The sequence below is a fragment of the Phragmites australis genome, chromosome 16 (genome assembly GCF_958298935.1).
Source record: "Phragmites australis chromosome 16, lpPhrAust1.1, whole genome shotgun sequence".
Classification (NCBI taxonomy): Eukaryota; Viridiplantae; Streptophyta; class Magnoliopsida; order Poales; family Poaceae; genus Phragmites; species Phragmites australis.
Genome location: NC_084936.1, coordinates 26,564,926 through 26,587,633, shown reverse-complemented (window position 1 = coordinate 26,587,633; position 22,708 = coordinate 26,564,926). Strand labels below are relative to the sequence as shown.

General features: G+C 43.8%; 2 protein-coding genes across 11 annotated transcripts; both read left to right on the top strand.

Moving 5' to 3' along the window:
- Window positions 1-3,784: 3,784 nt before the first annotated feature.
- Window positions 3,785-11,202, top strand: LOC133895692 (lysine-specific demethylase JMJ30-like). 10 transcript variants are annotated; one of them, XM_062336166.1, is made up of 8 exons: window positions 3,788-4,357; window positions 5,169-5,378; window positions 6,279-6,407; window positions 6,504-6,647; window positions 7,588-7,680; window positions 8,027-8,143; window positions 8,731-8,805; window positions 10,159-10,295. In XM_062336166.1, the coding sequence occupies exons 1-8, from the start codon at window positions 3,920-3,922 to the stop codon at window positions 10,162-10,164; spliced, it is 1,212 nt and encodes a 403-aa protein (XP_062192150.1). In that variant the 5' UTR covers window positions 3,788-3,919; the 3' UTR covers window positions 10,165-10,295. The 10 variants fall into 10 exon arrangements, with proteins under 10 accessions (XP_062192146.1, XP_062192148.1, XP_062192151.1 ...); XM_062336165.1 differs by lacking the exon at window positions 10,159-10,295 and adding an exon at window positions 9,264-9,654; XM_062336162.1 differs by lacking the exon at window positions 8,731-8,805 and having other exon boundaries at window positions 3,785-4,357; window positions 8,031-8,143; window positions 10,159-11,202.
- Window positions 11,203-17,374: 6,172 nt separating this feature from the next.
- LOC133894883 (IRK-interacting protein-like) lies at window positions 17,375-20,541 on the top strand. The gene is made up of 2 exons (XM_062335068.1): window positions 17,375-17,945; window positions 18,882-20,541. Exons 1-2 carry the CDS (start codon window positions 17,694-17,696, stop codon window positions 20,388-20,390), a joined length of 1,761 nt encoding a protein of 586 aa, XP_062191052.1. The 5' UTR covers window positions 17,375-17,693; the 3' UTR covers window positions 20,391-20,541.
- Window positions 20,542-22,708: the final 2,167 nt, after the last annotated feature.

Here is a 22,708-nt window from a genome sequence, read left to right as displayed (position 1 = left end):
CCATTAGCTTAGACCCTAGCTTCACCCTTAGCTATGTAGAGTGTTTTGGTACCACCAAATATGAACTCCCATAACTGTGTAGAGTGTTTTGGTACCACCCTTGGTTGAAGGCATCGTCGATGACCTCGACGAGGTGTTACTAGCTAGGCCCAGCAGTCTGACCACCACCTGGGCTGGTCTGATCGTCAGGTTGGAACTTGACCAATTAGAATTAGGTTCAGACTCTATAATTAGGAGTCAGCACCACCACTGTAGCCAGTCTGACCATCAACTACTCAGAACCCAGTAAGCTTAGGTTGTGTCATGTGGTGTTTAAACCTCTTCTAGCCTAATCGATCAAGCGTTCTTCTGCAAGTATTTTCATGACATGACACATTGCACCTTGTTCACAATTATGCATCATAATCATACCTCTTAGTTCGTTCTTTTGTTCATTCAATGTGTTGTTCCATTGGTCAAAGAGTGACGTGTCGACAGTTCACGAGGTCGAGACGAAAATCGAACCAGATGTGTACATGAGCGAAACACCAGAAAACCAAGGCAAGCATCTATGCATATTTCACCTCTACTTTGGATCTTGTGATGCCTAATTTTGATAAATTATCGCTATATGTATGTTATACATGTTTAAAGAGTCAATGCCAGGTTTTATAGGCAGTTCCTAATTACTGCATTACCCTACCTTGATGTTGTTTATCTCTTGATCTATTGTAACCTAGGGTGTTATTATGTAATTGTCAAACTTAAAAATGAACATGATGTGCTCAGTAAGCTTAGGTCACTGGTAGAAAAGTGGTGGAGTGTTCTATCGTTCGCGAGTTATAGAGCTTAATTATTATTCACAATGAAAATGATGTTGGGATGAAGAGTTTGTGAGAATGAGACAAGATGTCGACGATGTTAGGGGCAAGTCGGGAGAGGAACCTAGATGCCATAGGCCACTTGTATCAATTAAGCACTGACAATTGTTTGCCATTGACTTAAACACTTTCCGTACTTTCACAAATTCAATAAATATACAAATGAACCGATTATCGTACATCATGTTAACACTTGATTTGTGACCATATGATGCGTAAGAGAAAAAGAATAAGAAAAAGCAAGGTGGCGGGGAGACGGAGGTATCCGAGGTACGCTCGTGGTAACCCTAGTTTCATAGGGGAAAGTACAAGTGGGTAGTTCCGAGTATGAGAAAGATTGTCTCAGAGAGCAAGTGGATAGACACGAGTTGTGTGGGTAAAAATGTATCCTCTTGTAGGGTGTAAGATCAATTTGAATCATTATGCTCTCGGATATGAGCATGCTTATGTCCATCCATATCAATCGTAGAGTTTTAGAAGTTGGGTTAATGTGGTATGTTGGGAAGTGACTCGTGTATGTCTATGTTGAGATGAGCATGTACTTATGATGATTATGTTTAAATACATGTTCTCATGATGGGATAGTATAAGTTTGAGATATGTTAGGTGCTCACACTCTGGAGTCAATAAATTGCTTTTGCGTATAAATTCATTTAACCTTATGGCTGACTCCTTGCTACTCATTCGAATTGCATAATCCTTTAGAGTCGAATTATTATATATACCCACTACGAGTAAGTCTTGCGAGTATCTTTGTACTCATGTTACTATCGTTAAGTTTTTTGCAGGTAAGAATGATCTAGTATATGGCCACTTCATACCCGCCGATGTCAGTAACGGGCAAGAGTAGTGGTGGGCTACTCGTGGTGACTCGGTGGTGCCTTATTGAAATGATGTCACCTCTTTTGCTGTTTATAGATGTTATTCCACTGCGTAGTAACATTAACATGCTGGGATATAAACGTGGTGTATTTTATTTCTTCTACCGTTGTTAATGTTATGTTGAGAGCCCAGACCTGTTTAAGTAGCTCACATCCTTTAATTTCAGCAAGTAATACTTTAAATTGTTGAACTTGTAATATATTTAACTTACTCGCTTTTTGTTATGTCTTGATGTGATGAAACTTCTTGTTAAAGTGTGTGTTCCGATCTTAGGTATAAAACACATACCAAGACTACCGGAATTGAATTCATTTTAATCATTCGTGGCTGCGATTGTTGTTTTGAGATGTGAGTTAGCACGTGTCACGTCGAGGGGTTGGCGTGTGCTAGCTCTCATCTTAATGGATGATCGCCCAATTTAATTAATTTGAATACAATTTAGGCAATTCCTCGCACAATCTCTCTCTTCTCCTTCCTTCTTCCGCCTGAGCCAACCCTGTCACTTACGCACACTGTCGTGCTCTCCTCCATCGAGCGGAAATGGCTTAGGTTGTTGGGGCACACCACGCAAGAGACGGTGTTGCCCCTGCATAACTCCTTGTAGGGCCCTTCGTCTTTCTCCTGCTAATTCACTCCTGCAAGCTGAACCATGCCGGGCTCAGCTCGTCATCAAACACATAAGGAAAAGAAACCAATGCTTACGCACACGTGCATGATGTAGCCACCAAACAACGGATCCATGTCGATCAACACAGTGGATTGTAGTCGCTGCTGAGATGAAGCCCCTCTGTGCCATGAGACTCCAGCCTCCTGGACCTGTCCACTAAAGTGGCTGACTAGGCGCCAACACCGGTGATGCTCGACGCGCTCCAACGATGGCTCTTGAACAAGGTGGCCTTATCGCAGTACGGGTGGAGCAAAAAGGCGCCACCGCTATGTTGGATTAGCCTATGAAGAAGGTGAGAGAGAGAGAGAGAGATGGAGACGAGGGAATGTGTGGTTGATGTGCCAGAGAGAGGGGGAGAGAGAGAATGAGATAGAACGACATATGGGGCCACTAACACATGTGAGCCACGTCAGTTAAAATCACCTTAGAAACCACCTTAGAATGTTGTAGGGGGTATTCGAGTTAGAGGGGGGACAGACTCGCTGACAATTTCAATGGGAGTGATTTAGATTTATTCAAATCTTATGTTAGTTTTGTGCTTACGAGAAGATTTGGTTGTGATTGATAAATGAATCCACTCTTCAAACAAGCGAAATAAGGTATCTTGGTTTAAGGATGGCATGCCCATTCACTATTCCATTTTTCTAAAACCGAATGATTCAAGCTTAGTTCTAGATTGACATTTGAGCTACATATTAAAGCATAAACGGTGTAAATGCACCTTGAAGTGTTTGTGTATAAGAAAGTGTTTGGATCGCTAAGTTACAAAATAGAATGCCAGTTGCTTCTCCTTCTCCTTGTTGTGTTCTTAATACCTTCTTTCTTTTGCGGCTGAAAGAATTCCTCTAACAGATGCTCTCAAGTTGTTGACTAGCCGTGCTCCCCATCTAAACAAGATCACCCAGCTCGGAGCTAAACTTGTAGACTTCGGCCAACCCAGAGTATCCATAATCAAAATTTAGCTCTAGCATTGCTATGAAAACCTTAGGTGCTAGCCCAGTGACCTCCGAGACTAGCTTTACCGCCATCATCATTGTCGTCAAGCATCCAGCCTCAAAACTTTGACTTCAAAGTAAAAAAATAATGACTTCGTACGTTGAAATATGTAACCTAACTCTAAGTATGAAAGTCAACTTTCATACTTAAAGTTAAGAAGTTTTTGCAATGCTTAGGGGCATTTTGGGCAATATAATCTTTCTTTTAGTTGAAATATCTTCTTTCATATACTTTCGCTATCCTTCCCGGTGATCACTGGATTCTGAACTTTCCAGAACCTACCAGAATGCTTTTTTTCCCCACAAGGGCCCACCTCGCAACACACCGACCTTCGTAGCCGTTGACACCAAAATATCTAGCTCAAAATATCTGACACGAAGAACGAGCAGAGCAACAACGCTCAGTCGAGCACGGGCACGGGGCACACCTCACTCCGGTTCGGGTGCCCCAGAAAATATCTCCTCCTCGCCCTCCGCTTTTGCGCTTTTCCCTAGACCTCGCGCCCCTCCGATCAATGGCCACCGGCGGGGAGAAGCGAGCGGCGCTGCTGCGCCAGATAACGGAGGAGGGCGGCTTCGCGTTCGTGGCCTCCGCGGAGAAGGCGGCCACGGGGGACCTCCAGGCGGCGGAGGCGGCGCGGGAGATGGCGTGGGAGCAGCTGCACTCGGCGCCCCGGAGCGAGGTGGGTGCCGCGTGGCGGGACGCCTACGCGCTCGCCTGCCTCCACGTGGCGGGCATCCGCGCCGCCGGCGGCGTCGACGACGACCGACTCGCCGCGCTACGGGCGCTCGACATGGGGCTCATCATGGGCGGGGGGCTCCTCCGCGCGGAGCTCGAAGACACCATCGCGCGGGTCGTTGCGAACCGCGGCGGCCGCGATGGGGAGGGGGAAGCCGGCGGGGATGTGGAGAGGTGGAAGGAAGGGCTCGCTGGGCACCGAGACCTTGCCGATGTGAGTATCAGCCGCCTATCGCCTCCCTACGATCTCATACCTGCTTGTGTGTTTCGTGGAAATGTAGAGTGAATGGACTTGTGAATTTTGCACCACTGTTACGGTTTCACTCGTGTCTGAGAAGTGGTTCGCGTAGTATTTTTACTTTCATTTGGCAAACGTTACTGCCTCACCAGCAAGAGAAGCCAAGAGAATGACCTGATCGCGTATCTCAATGCTGAGGGCACCTAGCAGTCAGCATTGGTTTTTGCGTTTGAAGATTGCATCCCAGGTCCCTAACGCTGTACTGTTCAGATGTTATGCCGTCGTAGGTCCATATACAAACTCTAATTGGTCATACAGGTGCCTGAATTTGTCTCTACTAAACAGGCTAGTCATTTTGACATAAGTGGGGAGCGTGCCAGCAGGCATGCTGAGTTAGTATCCTGTATTTGGCAGCCACTTAATAGAGAAAAGTTTGAGGATCTTCTGGATAAATTCAGGTTAAAAACCCAAGTAGCATAATAACATTTTTTTTTTGCCAAGGGACACTTAGAGCACCTGTCCGGATTAACTGATAATATCCTTTTGTCAAAGTACTTAATTGCCTCATTTCTCCAAATTAATAGTAGGTATCCTTTCGACTCAACATTGCTCCACATTGTGCCTTACCGTGATTACTTATTCTTTTTGAGGAAACCTATTCACTTACTTTCTCCTATGTGTGACCAAATTTAACCAAGATAGTGGCCAAATGACGAATTTAATTTTCCATATTTACACTATATCACCAATTTGTCACTGTGCTGCTTTTTATGATAATTTGTCTCAGGTGCTCAAACTTCTGCCAGTGAAGTCCCTATCTTGTAAGCAAATTGAGAGACGATCATGCATTTCTTTGGAGGCATTTATACGTGATTACTTTTTATATGAGTCCCCTGTTATACTCAGTGGCTGCATTGATCATTGGCCTGCAAGGACAAAGTGGAAGGACATAAAATACCTAGAGAGCATAGCTGGAGATCGGACTGTTCCTGTTGAGGTGACTACTTATAGACATTGAGAACTGTCATGTAAAATTGCAGATTAACTATGATGTTATCTGGGAAAAAAATAAAATAACATAATAACACTTCATATAAGAAGTGCATTTTATCTGATTATTCAATAATATGTCCAGTTACAATTAAGTACTCAAAATTGATCTTCAGGAGTTGAATTCAGCTTGTTTTAGGAAGTATGATATTATTATGGCGCATTGTCTGTTCCACCATTTATCCCTTGCATTATGGCACCTAAGTTCCTATTGAAGATGTAAAGTTTAGGTGTGCAACATATATTAATTTTAAATTGCAGATTGGAAAGCTAACTTACATGCTAGAATACTATGGAGTTTTCACTCTTCTTGTTGGATCTACTATCGTGTATAACATTTGGGTATTGGCATCATGTGCTCCATTAGCTGACTTCGTGTTGTCATAGTTGATAGTTGTTGTAGCTAACTTTTTGTTAATCTAGTACAATAGTACGTTTTCTTTCATATGTTCATCTTCAACCCTGACAATCTTGCCATGCTTCTGATTACAGCATTTTTCCTTACCTTCTAACATGGAATAAAAATGAATATTGACTATAGAACCAAGTTCATGAATGACTCATCATTAAAAGTTGCTTGTATTTTAGGTTAGCTAATTTGCCTCTGTCAATCATCTGCGTAAATTCTTCTTGTATTAATGCAGATTGCAAAATGCCTGTCCTTTATTATCAATCAATAACAAATCTTGTCCATAAGCAATTGCTGTTTCATGGTGTCTAGTACCTGGAATGTAGCTTTGTTTAGATAAGTTAGGTCTACTTTTTTGGTTGAATGCTGTTAGCATGCTTCCTTTAACATTTCGTGATATATGTTCCAAGGGCACTCATATAAAAAATGGTGTCTCAGGTTGGAAAACATTATGTGTGTACTGAGTGGAAACAGGAGTTTATTACATTTTCTCAATTTCTTGAGAGGATGTGGTCGAATGATTCTGCAAACTTGACATATCTAGCTCAGCATCCATTGTTTGACCAGGTGATGAATTGTCTAGCAGCTTGATGTATGCATATACCATGTTATATTAGCAGTTACTCATCTAACTATTTGATTTGATTTTACAACATTTGACAGATAAAGGAGCTCCGTGAAGACATAACAGTTCCTGAGTACTGTTATGCAGGTGGTGGGGAACTCCAGTCGCTTAATGCTTGGTTTGGCCCTCATGGGACAGTAACCCCGTTGCATCATGACACACATCACAACCTTTTTGCTCAGGTATGAGACAAATAATGTCTCTGTTACCCCCTGGTGGTTCATGTGTATGATCCTGAGTTATGCGTGTTTGTTACAGTCAATAATAACTATTTGAAGTGCATTTTTAACAAGTTGACCATTCCATTTCTTGTGTGGTACTCATGTGCTACTAGTGTTTTTCATTTTGTTACTGCTTTTGTGATATGATTGTGTTGTTGTTTGCTCTAGCCTTTTGCTTTGCATTTTTCCCTTTTAGTCAAGTCTTACAGAAACCACTGTTCTATTTTTTAGGCAAAACTAATCAACAAGCCCTTAATACAAACAACCCATAAGAAAACATGTAAAACTTTTAACCCTTCCTATCATTTTATTTTGTGTACAGTACTTTTCTTGGCTCAAACATACTGGAAAAAGGGTATGCTTTGTTGTTTTCTTTTTGTGGAAGCCAAGTTATTCTCAGGCCACCAAACCCTGTAACTGAGGGAAAAGCCATTGATTAGTTTGCGGTTTGATTTTGAAAAACTAACATCTATTTAGCAAGCCAAACTGACTGCATAATTGCTCTTGCTACATCAAACCACGTTTTCCGCAATAGCATGAAGCCAACTGGCTGATTATTTGAATGCCTGTGGAAAATTGTACTAGCAGTATGAGTGGACTGAAAAAGTTGGTATGCATCCAACCCATTCAGTCGTGCACAGAGTGCTTTGATCATGTCCTCATATTGCGCTTAAATTTGATTTGAACAAAAATGATCTGCATGTTTGTGTCTATTCTTAACTGGTTATGGCGATATCAAAGATATTCATGGCCTATAGTTATATATATGTTATTACTTTTTTGTTCCTTCAGTCATTTGAATTGGCCTGATTGGTAACTACTTGAAGTAATGAAAGTGACAGATTTTGGGTAGAGTAGTATTCTACATCAGTTGATATACCTGATTGTTACTCCCTGGCAGGTTTTGGGCAGGAAATATTTTAGACTCTATCCTGCTTCCGTATCTGGGGACTTGTACCCTCACACAGAAACCATGATAAGCAATACTAGCCAGGTAACTAGTCTGTTTCAAACAATTAGTATATATTTGGAATAGAAAGCCTTTTGGGATCAATGATGTTCGCATGCTAAAGTAGTGAAGTGACGTATGAGTGTTAATAAAGTGAATATGCTATCCACCATATGACTAGTGATGATGCCAGATTTTCTTATGTCTCCCTTAGTCAGCCTTTCTTTATGGGCATCATGCTGTTCAGCTTTGCTTCATAGCAATCCAAATCTATGGATATTTTTCTCATCCTGAAGTTCTGTACTTTGCCATTTACATCTTTGTGATAAGTGCTGTTGCAAACAAAGTTGATCTCGGTGTGATTCTGTTGTCCTAATCAGCTTCTCCACAGGTAGATCTTGACAACATTGATGAAAAGGAGTTCCCAAGGGCAGGAGATCTTGAATTCATGGACGGCATATTGGAGGAAGGAGACCTGCTTTACATTCCACCAAAATGGTGGCATTACGTGAGATCTCTTTCTATTAGTTTTTCTGTTAGCTTTTGGTGGCGAACGCCACAACTTCCTTCGGAAAGTTCATAATCCTATTGTTTGGATCATCCATGAGCCATGATGTTTCTATCATCAGAAGGTAGAAAAACTTCATTGAGCCCACGTTTCATGATCCACTATTGTGTGGGTATGGCCTTGCTTCATTGGGTGTATACCATTATTTTCACAACAATGATTTAAACCGTTAACTGCAGTCATGCTACGTTACTACCAGATACTAGTGTGTGTTTTCGAACCTTTCAAACTTATTGTCTAGATTACGGCCTAACCATTTTCACTATTTTTTTCTTTTTCTGAGTAAAAGGGTTCACTAGTGCTTAGTCTGTCATCTATACATGTGAAAAATATGGAGCATGTAAAATGTAACTCGAGAGCCAGCTCCAACATGTAAAGAATCCGCTCCTTAATAAATGTTTGGAAATCATCTGTCAATGTTATGTTTGGCATTACCCCTGTGATATAAGCAAGCAAGCCAGAATGGTTTGGTAATTTTTGTTCAATTATTCTGAATCGTCTCATCTCTGCTACTTCATGTCTTTCAGATGATGAACTATGGAGCAGATCTTTTGTTTTACTTGGCCGTGGATTTGACTTCAGTAATTACTGATGCTAAAGCGGTAACCGCTAACCGTATTGATCATATTAAGTACTCATCTATCATGTTGACAATGCAGTTCATTATGGTAGCGCAAATAATTTGGGCTTACAAACTGTTGATTAAGAAATTAACTTCATTTTCTCAAATAAGTGAAAAACCTTTTTTAAAGAGGAATCAGTGACAATCATTTGGATTTGGATGCCGTCGTATGGCTCTCTTGTGGCTCGCTCACTGTGGGCGCAGAAAACACCTAAAAACCCATTTGGTCCATTAACATACCAATATTCGTATTTTGTGAGTTGCTCACCTGCGTCATTCCTGAAAATATCCTGCAGCAGGAGCGCAGAGATAGCATTTTTTTCTTGGTTTTCCTATATTTTCTTGACATTCAATTTGCATTAACCTTACCGCAAATGAGTAATGAACACTGATGCATTCGTTTCAAAAAAACAATGAACACTAATGCAAGATTGGCAGAAAAGGCACCGATGATTTTTGGATGGCAAAAGAGATAATAAGGCTCCAACAAACGGCAACAAGAAAGTTTTTCCCATGAACAAATATACTATGCAGGTAGATTGTCGACATTTTGCTACTTCTCAGGATGTAAAAATACGGATTGTACTGATAAATTGTGCTAATAAAGGGTGCCTAAAAGTAAACTACAAGGCCCAATAAGGAATTTACTATGCCATCAAGGGAAGGCGCGTGCGGTAACATAAAGGAAGCATCGCCCTGATTTCTGTGCCCGTGATGGCAGACGATCGAACGTTCTGTTTCTGGTAGAAGATCAAGCGCACTGGCTGCACGTCTGATCCGCTTTCGCATCCCTTTCTTGTGTTAACTAGAGATGGTTAAATGAGTCGTGTTTATTAGATCGGTTTGAGCTTTGGTACTGTAGACATGATTCAGATATGGTCCGAGCCGAGTTAGGTCGGACCGGTACGGCACGAGACTATAGGTCGTGTCTGAGTTGAGCGTGTGGCACAACAGGTCGGTATGGGTATAGCCTAGCGCGGGCCGGTACGGATGGGCACGTCTGGACCCAGCTATTATATATTTTATATATATATTTTTTATTATTTTACAGTTATTTTTATCTATTTTCTTTTTTTTTAAAGTTTATAGCTATTTTTTATTTTTATTTTTTTGGACTCTCGAGCTACCCGTGACATCGTGTCCGTCGTGCGCACCAGACCGGTCGTGCCGTAGGACCGCAATCGGTACTGCATGATGTATGATGGATCGTGTCGTAGATCGAGGATTGTTACACTAGTCAGGCCTATCAAGTCATATCTAACTGGACACGTGCCGAACCGACCCCACTGATCCTTTTGACCATCTCTAACATCCCCTTTGTTTGGTGAACCAGGTCTGATCCGCCATTTTGTTCAGCGGCATGTCATCATCTACTCGTCGAAAGCGCCCATGATCGCGTGCAGCAGCAAGCGCCGAAGCCGACGCACGGGCGCAGACCCTGGTGTTGTCGCCGCCACCGCCTCGGATGCATGCATGGTCCCTGCACCTCATCGGCCTCATCGGGTGCCGCCGGGTACAGGCCACAGCGACCTACTGGACCACGTCCGATTCCGCGCCGCGTGCCCGCACAACACCGTCAGCCCGCGAGGCCGCGGCGTCGTGGACCCGCGCTTCCACCCGCGGCGATGGATGATGCTACCGGAGGGCCACGGCAAGCTGCGCGGGTACGTCGGCTTCTTCAACCTCTCGAACGTGGCTTCCCTATTCACGTTCCTAGTTCCCAGCTAGGTGGCGCGTTTTGATTGGTTGCTATTTGCTGGTGGGCCTGGCAAGGAAACGACGCTAGTTTCCGTTGCTTCTCCTTCCATCTCGACGTCTCCACTGTTCCTCTGTTACTCCCGATTCTCTCTCTGCATCATTGAGCAATGGCAAAACGTGAAGGCCAGATTCCAACCCTTGCCTCACAGCCTCCTCTGTGTAGCTGACCGGGATCGCCGTGTTCCTCGGCTGACCTGGGTTGTGCCTCCGCTTGCGCCTTGGCTTCGACGCCGAGCTACTAGACTACTTCACCCGCCTTCACCGTTGAGCTTGCCATCGGGAGCCGACCGTAGCCGCGGCAACAAGCACACTAATCCACGTCCACGTCGTTGCTGCCGCAATGTCGTCGAGGTCGTACGCGTGGGACGGCGCACTTTCGGCGGTGGTCGGTCCGCCGCATTGGCGGTGCATGCAAGGCGGGCAGGAGTGGCGATGGCGAACTGGTCTGGGCTGCAAGGCCATGTTCAGGCTCAGCGTGCCGAGGTCGGAAGCTAGTACAACGTTAGTGCATTACATGGTTTGTCGTCTTTGCAAGCCATAGCGCATTGTTCTTTGCTACTATATACTAATGTGACTGAGGAAATATAGCGGTTGCAGCAACATTTGTTGCAAGAATGTATCAGCCCTTTGTTGCAAGAATGTATCAGCCCTGATTTCTCACTACTATAAAAATAGCTATCAGTACTAGCTAAAAAACGTCATTATGAGCGGTTTTTTAACCGGCACTGATGACTTTCAGCGCTGATTTATGAACCAATATTAATAATGAGTATTAGTGCTGATCTATGGTTACCAATTAGCACTGAAAATGTTCCTAGGAGAAAAAAAATTAAACGAGACGGCTCGGCTACCGTCATTGTCGTGATCCAACGAGTCGCTGACCAAATCATAGAATGGAACAAGAACACACAAATACAAGCACGCGATATTCCTCATACATCACAATATGTACTCACAATTTCATTCTCTGAACAATGTCGTACAGATCGATGCAAATACGAAAACTGTAAATTTAATCTATAGGAACCATAAGACAGATTATTTGCAAGGGAGTCATTTTAAAGCAAGCCTCTCTGAGTCATCGTAGCTCAATTATTGATCGGGCATGAGATGTTATGAATCGATATTGATATTTTATTTGTATTAGCACGGATGATTAGTTCTATTGTAGTGTTGGAACCTAAGCTTTTGTTCGTCACCTTTGTTAATCACCCGTGTCGCTGCCCTAGGCGCGTCGTCGGATCTCTTGGAGTACTTGTCATTCGTCAGATCATCTTTGTCTTGCTGCCATGAAGATCAAATTGGGTTCCGCTAGTGCAGTAATAGTGCACCGAGGAAGCAACGTCAGTCGTGGCTACGAGTTCTGTTTGGACTCTGGATGGTGCCTACGTACTAGAACAAAGGGAATGGCATCTGCCTTGTGCTGAATTTTCCAGTGAGGCAAAGGACTGTCATCGCGAAGCTTATACTGCAGAACAAAGGGAAATTGGACATCTCTGGTCTGATCTGCCCAACCGAGAAGAATCAGAAATGTTTGTCCAGAAACAAAGAGCAATCAGAAATCTCCTGGAGAAAGAAACTGGGCTGGCCTTTTGCACGTTTTCCGCCCACCGTCCAACCGTGAACACGTATCCTACGTCGGTCCAAGCTGATGGAACCTGCACCTGCAAAAACACCCCCGCCGCAGACGGCCTCCACGAGATCCGACGTCGCGCGGGGCCGCAGCAGCGGAGCAGAGCGCGGCAGGCGGTAGCTCGCCGTGGAGCGGGAGCGACGAACACGCGAAGAAGCCTGGCGTCACTGGGTCAGGGAGTGAGATCTGAGGGGACAAAAGGCGCTGCCCGCATTGGCATCTGCCCTTCGGCGGTACAACATGAAAATTCGACATATAATTTATCTTCATCGTTTATTTACGTTAAAATTTATGTAAAAAAATAAATAATTAATTACAAGATATATAAGAGAATTAACAAATTTATAAGTTTTAGATATTGTCCAGATAGACGGTATGTACGTGAAGTTGTATTGCCGTCGGTGGGATGTCCGTCATCACGGTACTGCTACTGGAGCACTGGACCCGGTCGATAATCAGGCCACGAGAAAAAGAAGCCGCACCACGCGCCTTTACGCGGCCGCTGTTGCTGCTGCTGCTGCGCAGTGCCCAGTGCCCAGTGCCCACCCCCACCAGCGCCACCACGCGGTCCCCAGCCGCAACCCCGTGCCTTTCGCTCGTGGCGAAAACGCCGCGATGCCGAGCCGCCCAGGCACGACCGCGCGCCACGATCCAGCAGCAGAGGTGCAGTGGCCTCACACTTCTCCCGGCATCCGCCCGTATCACATCAGTCATCACGCTACTAACCCTTCTGTCAGGTGGCAGACTGTGCTGAGGGTGGTTGAAACATCGATTTTAGAAGGAGTTTTTGGTGAGTTGGAATTGCAAGACTGGAATTCTTTGGATCTGTTACTCAATAATGTCCATCTCACGGGTGAGATGGACAGGATGGAATAGGCTCTGTCTCCAAACAAATTTTTTACCACCAAATCGCTCTATAAATTTTTAGCTACTGGGGGTATGCAAAATAGAGTAGCCATACAGATTTGGAAATGTTGTGTGCCTATGAAAATTAGAATCCTGCTTTGGCAACTTTTCCAGGACCGTATTTAATCTGGTTATCAACTGAGGAAAAGGCATTGGCGTGGAAGCAAATGCTGTGTTCTATGTGGTGCTATTGAGACTTCCACTCATATCTTTTTCGACTGTGTTCTGGCTCGGTTCTTGTGGAGCGTTTTAGCTGATATTTTTGGCTAGAGGGGTCAGCTCATGTTGATTGAAGATTTGATTCAGGATTGGATTCTTGACATTTTTACAGTTCATTTCAAATTAGGGTTTTTTTTTTCTGTTTGCAGATTTAGTTTGGACTCTCTGCAGCACTAGGAACAAGATGACTATCTAAAAAGTTTTTTCTAATAAATCTATAGACGTTGCTTACTTTGATATATCTTACTTACAAAAGTGAAAGATCCAACCTAAAACCGCATGATAAGGAGTTGATTGATTATTTTGTAGCAAGGGTGCTAGGCTGGTCGGCTACCTTTCAATCATCTTCAAGCTCTTGTTCTGATGTGTTGATTATGTAATAGGTTAGATTGTCTTGAGCTTGGGTTGTGGTGCCAGCTCCTCTTTTGCTTTTCTTTTGTAAAACTGATAACCCCATTATGTCTCTAAACTGATGTTGGTTTTATAAAAGCAGGCAAATGTTTCCTTTTGTCTAAAAAAAATCACGCTACTTCGTTCTTGGCAAAAGCGGCTGCTGGATCTCAGTTTTCCCCGCGCTCGGCGCAGATCTTTCTTCAGCTTTGCAAGAGTCCGAGAGGCACTCCTGCGCCCCTGATGACGACGGTCGCCCGCATGCTCCGCTCGGCGGGAGCTTTCCTGAACTCGAGAGCACGCCGGCACGCAATTTATCAGAGCTGCAGCTGCCGCCTTAAGATCTCCTCGATCTACAGGCTATTTCCCCCTATTTTATCAGAAGCGAACCAAAGAAAGCCCAGACACCAGCACTGGACACTCACATGCGCCCGAGGAGTGCCGCGTTACAACGCCATGGCGCTTTCTCGTGGAATGCTACCAGCTCAGGCTGCACAAAAAACAAACGGAATCATCATCAAGCAGACATCCTCCTCCCTCGCACGACAGCTCTCCAACCCTTGAATCATTCATCCTGCCTATCATTCATCCTGCTGCCGATCTACAGCAGAGCGGTTCATGTTGTGCGTATTACTGATCCACAGCACACTGTTTAGCTCGTGTCCATGGCAACAACACTTGGGCAGCTCAATCAGAGAAAAAAAAAATAACAAGTACGTGTGTAGTTGTACTATAAGTCAGTTTGATATAGTTCTAGTTTCGAGATTCATATTAAATTTAAAATTTATATAATAAAATAAAATAATTTAAATTTTTATTTTTAATTCAAAATAAAAATCAGATTTACTCAATTAAATACTCTCAATACACTCATAGCTCCAAATCTAAAGTTTTTTAAGCTAGATTTGACCGGCTAAAAAAATCTTAGATCTCAAAGCTTATATAATAGGACCAGGAGGGTACACTACATTGTCTTGAATATTCAGCTGAAAGGGCGCGTTCTCCATACGCATAATACAGAGCTTGTGACTGAGCAGTGACCAAGCACAAGCCTACAGTACACAGGTGGACTGAGAGCACCGGCTTGTCCGTCACTGCAGCAGAGAAGCTGTACACATTCCGAACTTGCTTGGTCAGAATTAATATGCGTCGTAATGAATAGCCTCTATGTGGAGAATCGCTGGTTAATTTAGGGCGCTTTCAATTGCAACGGGCCACTGCTTGCAACGGCCTACCTGATTGAGTTCAGGTGTGATCATCCTTTTGTTTTCTTCGCTGTGCTTGTTTGGAAGACGAATCAGTAAAAAAAGGAAAAACTATTCCGTCGTGTACGAGAGGTCGTGGACAGGCACGCGCGCCCGGAAGTGAAGGGACATGCACAGAGGGCAGCGGAATCGATGACTGCTTGTGTGGGCGCCGTCTGGCCGTGCGTGGACACCGTCTCGCTGGCGTTGGTCGATGACAAAATAACAGTTGCAACTGCAGATGCTCCATAGAAGACCTCAGCGACCTAATCATATCATGGTTCACTGCAGACGATGCAACCGGTGCTTAGCACAGCATTATGCAGTGTGCATTTGCCACACCTACGGCCGGGGAGAGAGAAACTAGAAGCAGTGTCAAAAAAAGGAACTGGAGTGATGCATCAGTAACTACTACAGAAAGAAGGCAATCCTTGACTACATTCCCACCAGAGAAGATGGAAAAGAGAAGCAAATCGCGTCGGATTTGAACGCGGAGACCCGGAAATGAAGCATTGAAACCTCGCTGTAAGGGATCCAAGCGGTCTTCCCCGGTGGATCCAAGCGGCAGCAAGGGGCAAGGTCAATAGGATACGGCGGTTGACGTCGGGGATGTCGACTCAGAGCTCGGGCGTGGCTGTAGGGAAGGCGTGGAGGGGTGGCCCGGAGAGATGCAGAGCTCCTCACCATCCTCTTTGGTAGCTCTGGGCAGCAGGGAAACGTCGAGCTCATCTCCCTCCTCAGCGGCATGCTTGTTCAGAGTGCTCTGCTGCGGCTCAGATAGTGCTCGGTGGTGAGCTCAGGGAGAAAAATGGAGACGAGCAGAGAGAGCAGCAGGAAGAAGAAGCTGGAGACTTGGAGAGGTGCAAGAGCTCTGATGGGAAGAGAGAGTAAGAGCAGTAGCACACGGAGGTGAGGCTCCTCAGTAAATCTCAAAGATCACTCATCGGCGGTTACCCAAAAATTACAGTTATCACGATAACCAGATAAAATTTAGTAACAATTCACTCAAAATTCATCCGATCAAATTTGAAATTCAGCGAGAATTCAGATCAAAATCAACCAAACAGTAACCGATCGGTTTGCTACGGTTACCAACCGTATTTAGTGATTATCAAGCGGTTTTTTATATTTTTGAATTATCGGTAACCGTCTGGTTTAAACGATTTATCAAGCGGTTTTCTCAAAATTTAGTGAAGTTTAACAAAAAATAAAAAAATAGTTTAACCTTGTAAATCAATAACTAATTCATCTGAGTTTCGTGAAACAAATTTTGTTGGTTTCCTGGTAACATGACTACATGATAAAAGTATTTATACTTATAAAAAAGTTGAATATTTTTTTGAGAAAATGTATTTGCTAAACCTAGTTAAATACATAGTTTACTCTTTGCTAATCCAAAATCATTAAAAAAAATTTGATAGTCTTCTTATATAATCCTATATCTTTTAAAAATACATGAACTCATGGAATATTTATTGTTACATGCAAAATTGTGTAATTGTATTGCAACTAGATTAATTGATAACAACCCATCACACCTCCAAAATTAGTGAAACCACTTTTATTAGTTTTCTTATAATATTATTTATGTAGGGAAAATAATGATAAACATGAAAAAGTTAATTAAAATGTTGTTTCTTAATATATTCACTTTATGTTTGTGAACTTTGTAAAAATCATGGAGAAATTAATAACTCTAAATGAAGTCAAACTAATTTTAAAGATCCTCTTAAGATACTTTGTACATAAAAAAATATATTTATATTTTAAGCTTTTTCTTAACATAAGTTAATAAATGAGTTGCAGCTTTAACTTTTTTTCTCAAACTTCCTCCATATAGAATATGATGCAAATGATATTATTTTTGAAAAATAATTTCATAAAAGATCTTAGAATTGTCTTTAGTGTTTTTAGGATTTTTTTTAATTGTTTTGATTTTTTGAATTCAAATTCGAAAACCAGTCAATTTCTATTATCGATGCAGAGCGGTAAGCTCGGTTACCGTGATTTTCGAGCGGTAACTGTCGATAAGTTGAACCCTGCTCCTAGGCGGGTGACGTGGACAGTGCGCACGACATGGCTAGACGCGTGGACCGACAAAATCAGCTAGATCGTAAGGAATTTCACATTTTGGTCCATGGGTTTTTTAGGTTTTGGGTGGCATTCACAGGTAAAACCACAAACCTGGACTTGGACCCGTTCAGACCGAGGCTCGACCTGATGACCCTACAAAATTATTTTTTCATTTGATCTGTCTCCATCAGATCTGAAACCCATAGGTCCCGATATCATCCCTACTTTAAAGCCAAGATATCAATAACATACTCAGTAGAACGGTACTGTCTCAAGGTGCACCCTTCTATTTCTTACGCATGATTAGTTCTCCAAATCCAAAGCTGACCGCCCTTCACTACTAACCTGAATCACACAGAAAAATGAATTAGAGAAAGGGATCACCCACTAAAATGAAAAATTATACTCAACCTATGGTGGTGAGTGGTGAGCTTCTTTCTTTTCTTCTTTGAGAACACAGCCAAGGAGAAGCCATTATTCCTTTCTTCCCTCCGCTATCCTACTCTAGTTTCTCAACTACATTAGTTTCCAGACTCCCAAGAAGAGGAGAGAGGCACTCCTCCACTCTGCTCTGCTATGACAACCACCAAAGCCACCAGCGAAAGGCGCAGCCTTTGACCCGCTCCTCGCTCCGTCGCCGTCGTCATGGCCGCAGACGCCACCACCACCACCACCACCTCCTCCTCCAACCTCCCACCGGCCCTCCCGGCCTCGCGCCAGGACATCCAGGCCGCCGTCGCCAAGGCCGCCGAGCTGCGCGCGCTCCACGCCGCGCTCCTCCAGGACGGAGACAATGCCGGCGCGTGCGCCGCCTCCTACGCCAATGCCAGTTGCAGCCCGGCCGTCATTCGCCTTACGGCCGCGGGTGCCGCCGAGGACTACCCCGTGTTTGTTCCGGTGAGCGAGCCCTCCAACTTCTAGGCTCTAGCGCTTCTTGCAACCATGCGTTCTGCTTTTGTTCGTACTGTTACGTCTCTTGAAACCAGGAGCAAGGGTGTGTGTGAAAGGTGGCTCCTTTGGTGCTGGATTTGCATGTTTTGCCTTGCCATGCCAATGGTTTCTCAAATTTTCTAAAGTTTGATGCTAGGTTAGTACTGGATTCGATCGTTATTCTTCTTGCGAGAATGTTCTCGTGTAGGCTCTAATTGCTGCCTCATAGTACTGTATCTTTTGAGGTTACTTGATTTTTGGGGTAGGTACTAGGTTCCAACTTTCTTAATGGACCTTGGTGAGAGTGAAGCTAGAACAGTGTGCATAAGTAGCCGAGTAGGTAGTTGATTGGATTTCACTTTACTGGGGGAAAGCTATAGGTTGATCAACATGGTATGGTGGATCTACTCGCCAAGTGTTTTCATTGACTCCCATCTAAGACAAAGATAAATCAAGAATTTCTGAAGATCATTTCCTTCTTTTTCTGTAGTGAGAATTGCAAGGAATGATCTTGCTACCTAATGTTTGTCAACATCTCATAGCATCCCACTCATGCGGTTTGGTGGACTTAGCTGATTCCTCAAAATTAACCGAATTTTTATAAAACTGTAGGTAGGCTGAAAGTTTTGTTTTGCTGCAAACTACGAACTTCAAAGCTGTTGGATCCGGATAGGTACCACAAAATGGCAGCTTTCTAATTTCACGGATCTCCTGTATTCTAAAGTTGTGCGGAATCAATCGACCAGTATGGCAGTATGGTACTAGCATGTCTCTACTGAAAGTCTGAAACATTGAATGGCTGTGTAAAATGTGTTGCCGCCTGTACATGTTTTCTCTTTGCTTGAGGCTTCTGTATTTTCCAGTTGATCGGCTAACAGCTGCTTGCTTGATGAATTTCCTCAGACTCATGATGAAGAGCCCTTGAGTGGAGTAAACGACATTCGCCAAGACAACCGTAGCCTATCTGAGAATTGGAGAGGCATTGGTTTGGACCATGACGGCCTAGTAAACGAGGTGTCCTTCTCGGACTTAGACTATCACAACACCTTCTCTTCGTCAAACAGCGAGCTACATTTCTTTTCATCAAACCAGCCTCTCCGGAATAAGATTGCTTGTAGAAACCATCCTTCCTTCCTTCAGCCTGCCCTCTCTGCTGACAGTTTGCTCAGGTCGGCCAGCAGGACAGGCTTCACTGAATTTAAAGCTGTTGTGACCTGCAATACCTGCAAGTCTGCAATTATCAGCAGGGACTCTGAAACTGATGCCAAGGCTCTGAAGAACCTCAATAGCACAGCGCCGCTATCCAACTACCATCGTGCTGTCTTTTCTCGGACCAGACACAAAGGGCCGCATATCCTCTCATGGCTCTTACCAAAGTCAAAGAGGAAACTGAAAGCAGACATGTCACCGAACACTATCCAATGCGAGAACATGTCACAACTTCTGAAGGAATGGGGGATGTTGTCACTAGACTCCCTGAAGAAAGAGGTTGTTGAGGCCAATGAGCATAGAGACGCAGCTCTGCAAGAAGTGTCAGACATTAAATCATCCATAGGAGAACTGACTACCAAGCTAGTGAACTTGGAAGCATACTGCTCAGAACTGAAGAAGGCTCTAAAGCAAGCAACGAGCGCAAAGAACATGCAATTGCACTCAAAGAGATCAGCAAGATCAGTTGGTGTCAGCAGAGACAATTCCTTGCCTGTCAGTAATGAAGTAATGGTGGAAGGGTTTTTACAGGTAGTATCCGAGGTCCGTCTTTCCATAAAACAGTTCTGCAAGGTACTAATCCAACAAGTTGAAGATGCTGACAACGGACTATCAGATAAGCTAAACTTACTCCTACAACCGTATCAAATCAAGCTCAATGACAAGCATCCGAAAGCAGTTCTGTATCATCTCGAAGCTCTGATGAACCAAGAAATGTATCGAGACTTTGAGAATTGCTCATTCCAGAAGAACGGGTCACCCAAGTGCCTCGACCCTAAGCAAGATCGCCAGGAGAACTTTGCTTCATTTGTCGCTCTGCGCAACCTGAGCTGGAACGAGGCCTTGAAGAAGGGCACCAAGTACTACTGCGAGGACTTCAGCCGTTTCTGCGACCAGAAGAAGAGCTGCATCGTGTCCACCCTGAACTGGTCATGGCCGTGGGCCGAGCAGCTGCTGCAGTGCTTCTTCGTGGCATCCAAGTGCATCTGGTTGCTCCACCTGCTGGCGTTCTCCTTCAGCCCACCACTGACGGTACTTCAGGTCGAGGAGAACCGCGCGTTCGATCAGATGTACATGGAAGACATACTGCTCGACAAACAACGATCGCAGAACAGCCCATCTCAGGTAAAGATCATGGTGATGCCTGGGTTCTATGTCCAAGATCGGGTGCTCAAATGCAGAGTGCTCTGCAGGTACTGTTAGATCCATAGCAAATATTAATGCTGATTGGAGGTGCCTCTAGGTTTCTTTTGACTGATTGTTAGTGTGATATAGTAGCATTTATTCTGCTAAGTTTGCAAAGTACTATACAGGAATGCCAGAATGTAGTTTTGACCGTTCACGTGCTTGTCAATATATCCGTAACATACTTGCATCCAACGAAAGTCATGTGTAAGAAAGGTTTATGCAAAACCTTAACTTATCCTCCATCATTTGCCATGAACCCTCATCTTGAAAAAGCCTGTTAACCTCAGAAATTGAAGTAAGACCTATGCGAAAACTTAAAAATGTTTGGTAGTTTGTGATACTAGACTACTGAGGATATATACTGCATGTTCAACGAAATTAGATCCTCTGCTCTGCACCAACCAACATATGACGCGTCACGGTTGGCTGGCCCCTCGTATTGTCACCGTTGTGTCGGATAGTGAACAGCTATAGCATTTTTTAGAGAACTGCTATAAGTACGGCCCGACCATCTTCTACCTCTGTACTGTAGCACGGAACACTGTAGCAACACGGAGTCGGAGTGCGGTAAGACTGCCAGTCGTATGCATAGCATTTCGTTGTTTTAGATACAGATGAAGTGTTCTCGGCATAGTTCAGTTCTTACGTCAAGAAGTAAAGCTAAAAGCTGAAAGATGTGCAGCTCGAAACAGTTTTAGCTTTTGCAAAACAAGCAGGACAAAAACAGAGACCAGCTGATACAGATAGCAGATATACAAGAAACTGAAGAGCCCAATTCTCCGCAAGAAAAACCGTCGAGAGCTACAGAAATGAACTATTCTGCACTGTTGATGGAGAAGTTGCGAAGCCGAGAGTACGTAGGGTCGGCTTCTTCCAGAGGTATTGAACTGATTATACAAGATAAGTGAGAAACCAAGTTTAAAAGTAACTTTGAACAGAGGTTTATTTGTGATGAGTGACTGATAAGGTTAATTGAGTGGATTTGATGATTTTGAGATCGCATAAGTATGTCTATATAATGCAATTATGATTATGACTAATCAAAGTTACAGAGAAAATAGAGTTAGCAGTTTTGTCTTTGAGCCAGGAAAATTGCACTCGCCGGGTGATCCGATGCTCGGGGAATTGAACTCATCGGATGGTCCGACGTTTAGAAGAGTTTCACGCAAGAGCATTTCTTCCAGAGGTTGCAGAACGTGTATGGAATAAATTCTACACGCCAAATGGTCCGTTGATGGGGTGAAATGGATGCTGAACTAATTTTTCCAGAGAAGATGCCAAGCGTGTCTGGTGAAGATATACACGCCGAATGGTTTGTTATTTGAAGTGTGCTCACCGATGGTTCGTCGGAGTAAATTTTCCAGAGAGGGTGCAAGATTGTTCTTAGTGAGATTGTACTCACCAGATGAACCGGTGATAAATTTTGTACACACCGAAGGCTCCACGGAGTGTCTTCTAAGAGGTTTCCAATAGAGGAAATATTGCATAGATCGGATGGTCTGATGTTCAGAAACTAGAACACGCCAGAACATATGGTGATCACATTTTTCCGCGGGATGTGCTGTGCAACAGAGAATTGTTTTTGACTAACTTGTGATGGAGTTAAATGATGTTGGAGATCTATGTTTGCTTGTCTTGTGTTGTGCAGGTGATAGATGTAACTTGACAGTCGACAGCAGGATGATCAGGGTCAAGCAGGGTGCTTGGTGCTGGACGATCGAGCAGGCTGTGCAAAGTCAAGGGTGATCCTAGCTGTGCACTTGGAAGTCAAGCAATGCGTGTGAAGGTGGATGATGATAACTTGTTGACAATGTCAAGCGAAGGGGATACTAGTGCAAGTGATAAAGTGACCGAGGGACCGGGAGCGGGAGAGACTTACCGGTAGTCAAGATCGTAAGACGGAGTACATGTATCGACATAGGGATGTTTGCTTAAGACGTAAGCAAGTGACAATGAGTCACACTTTGATAAGTGTGCAAGACGATTTCGCGGTTTGGCCTCAGAACCGTGGAAGAATGGAGTGCATGTGACACCATCGCGAAGCTTGCGTCGAGGCAAAGTTAAATTATGAAGAAGTCATGACTGTTCGATGAACGAAGCAAAAAATGACCAAAATACCCTAGTGGTAAGTAAGAGGTCATTAGAAGAGAGAGGTATTTTGGAAACAAGGAAGCTTAAGAGCTAAGCTACCTCCTGTCGGTGTATAGAATATAAGGGTCCCCTGTTTTGAGGGCTCACAATAGCCAATACCAGTTGACAGAAGATTTTTTTCTTGGACCAGGGTCCCACCGCGTGACCAGTCCGTGCCTTCGCGACCAAGATCCATACCACAT

Coding starts and splice junctions, on each gene's coding strand:
- LOC133895692 (XM_062336162.1), top strand. CDS start 3,920: ATGGCCACCGGCGGGGAGAAGCGAGCGGCGCTGCTGCGCCAGATAACG. Junction 6,408..6,503: donor AGCATCCATTGTTTGACCAG/GTGATGAATTGT, acceptor AACATTTGACAG/ATAAAGGAGCTCCGTGAAGA. Junction 8,144..10,158: donor CACCAAAATGGTGGCATTAC/GTGAGATCTCTT, acceptor TTGGTGAACCAG/GTCTGATCCGCCATTTTGTT.
- LOC133894883 (XM_062335068.1), top strand. CDS start 17,694: ATGGCCGCAGACGCCACCACCACCACCACCACCTCCTCCTCCAACCTC. Junction 17,946..18,881: donor ACTACCCCGTGTTTGTTCCG/GTGAGCGAGCCC, acceptor GAATTTCCTCAG/ACTCATGATGAAGAGCCCTT.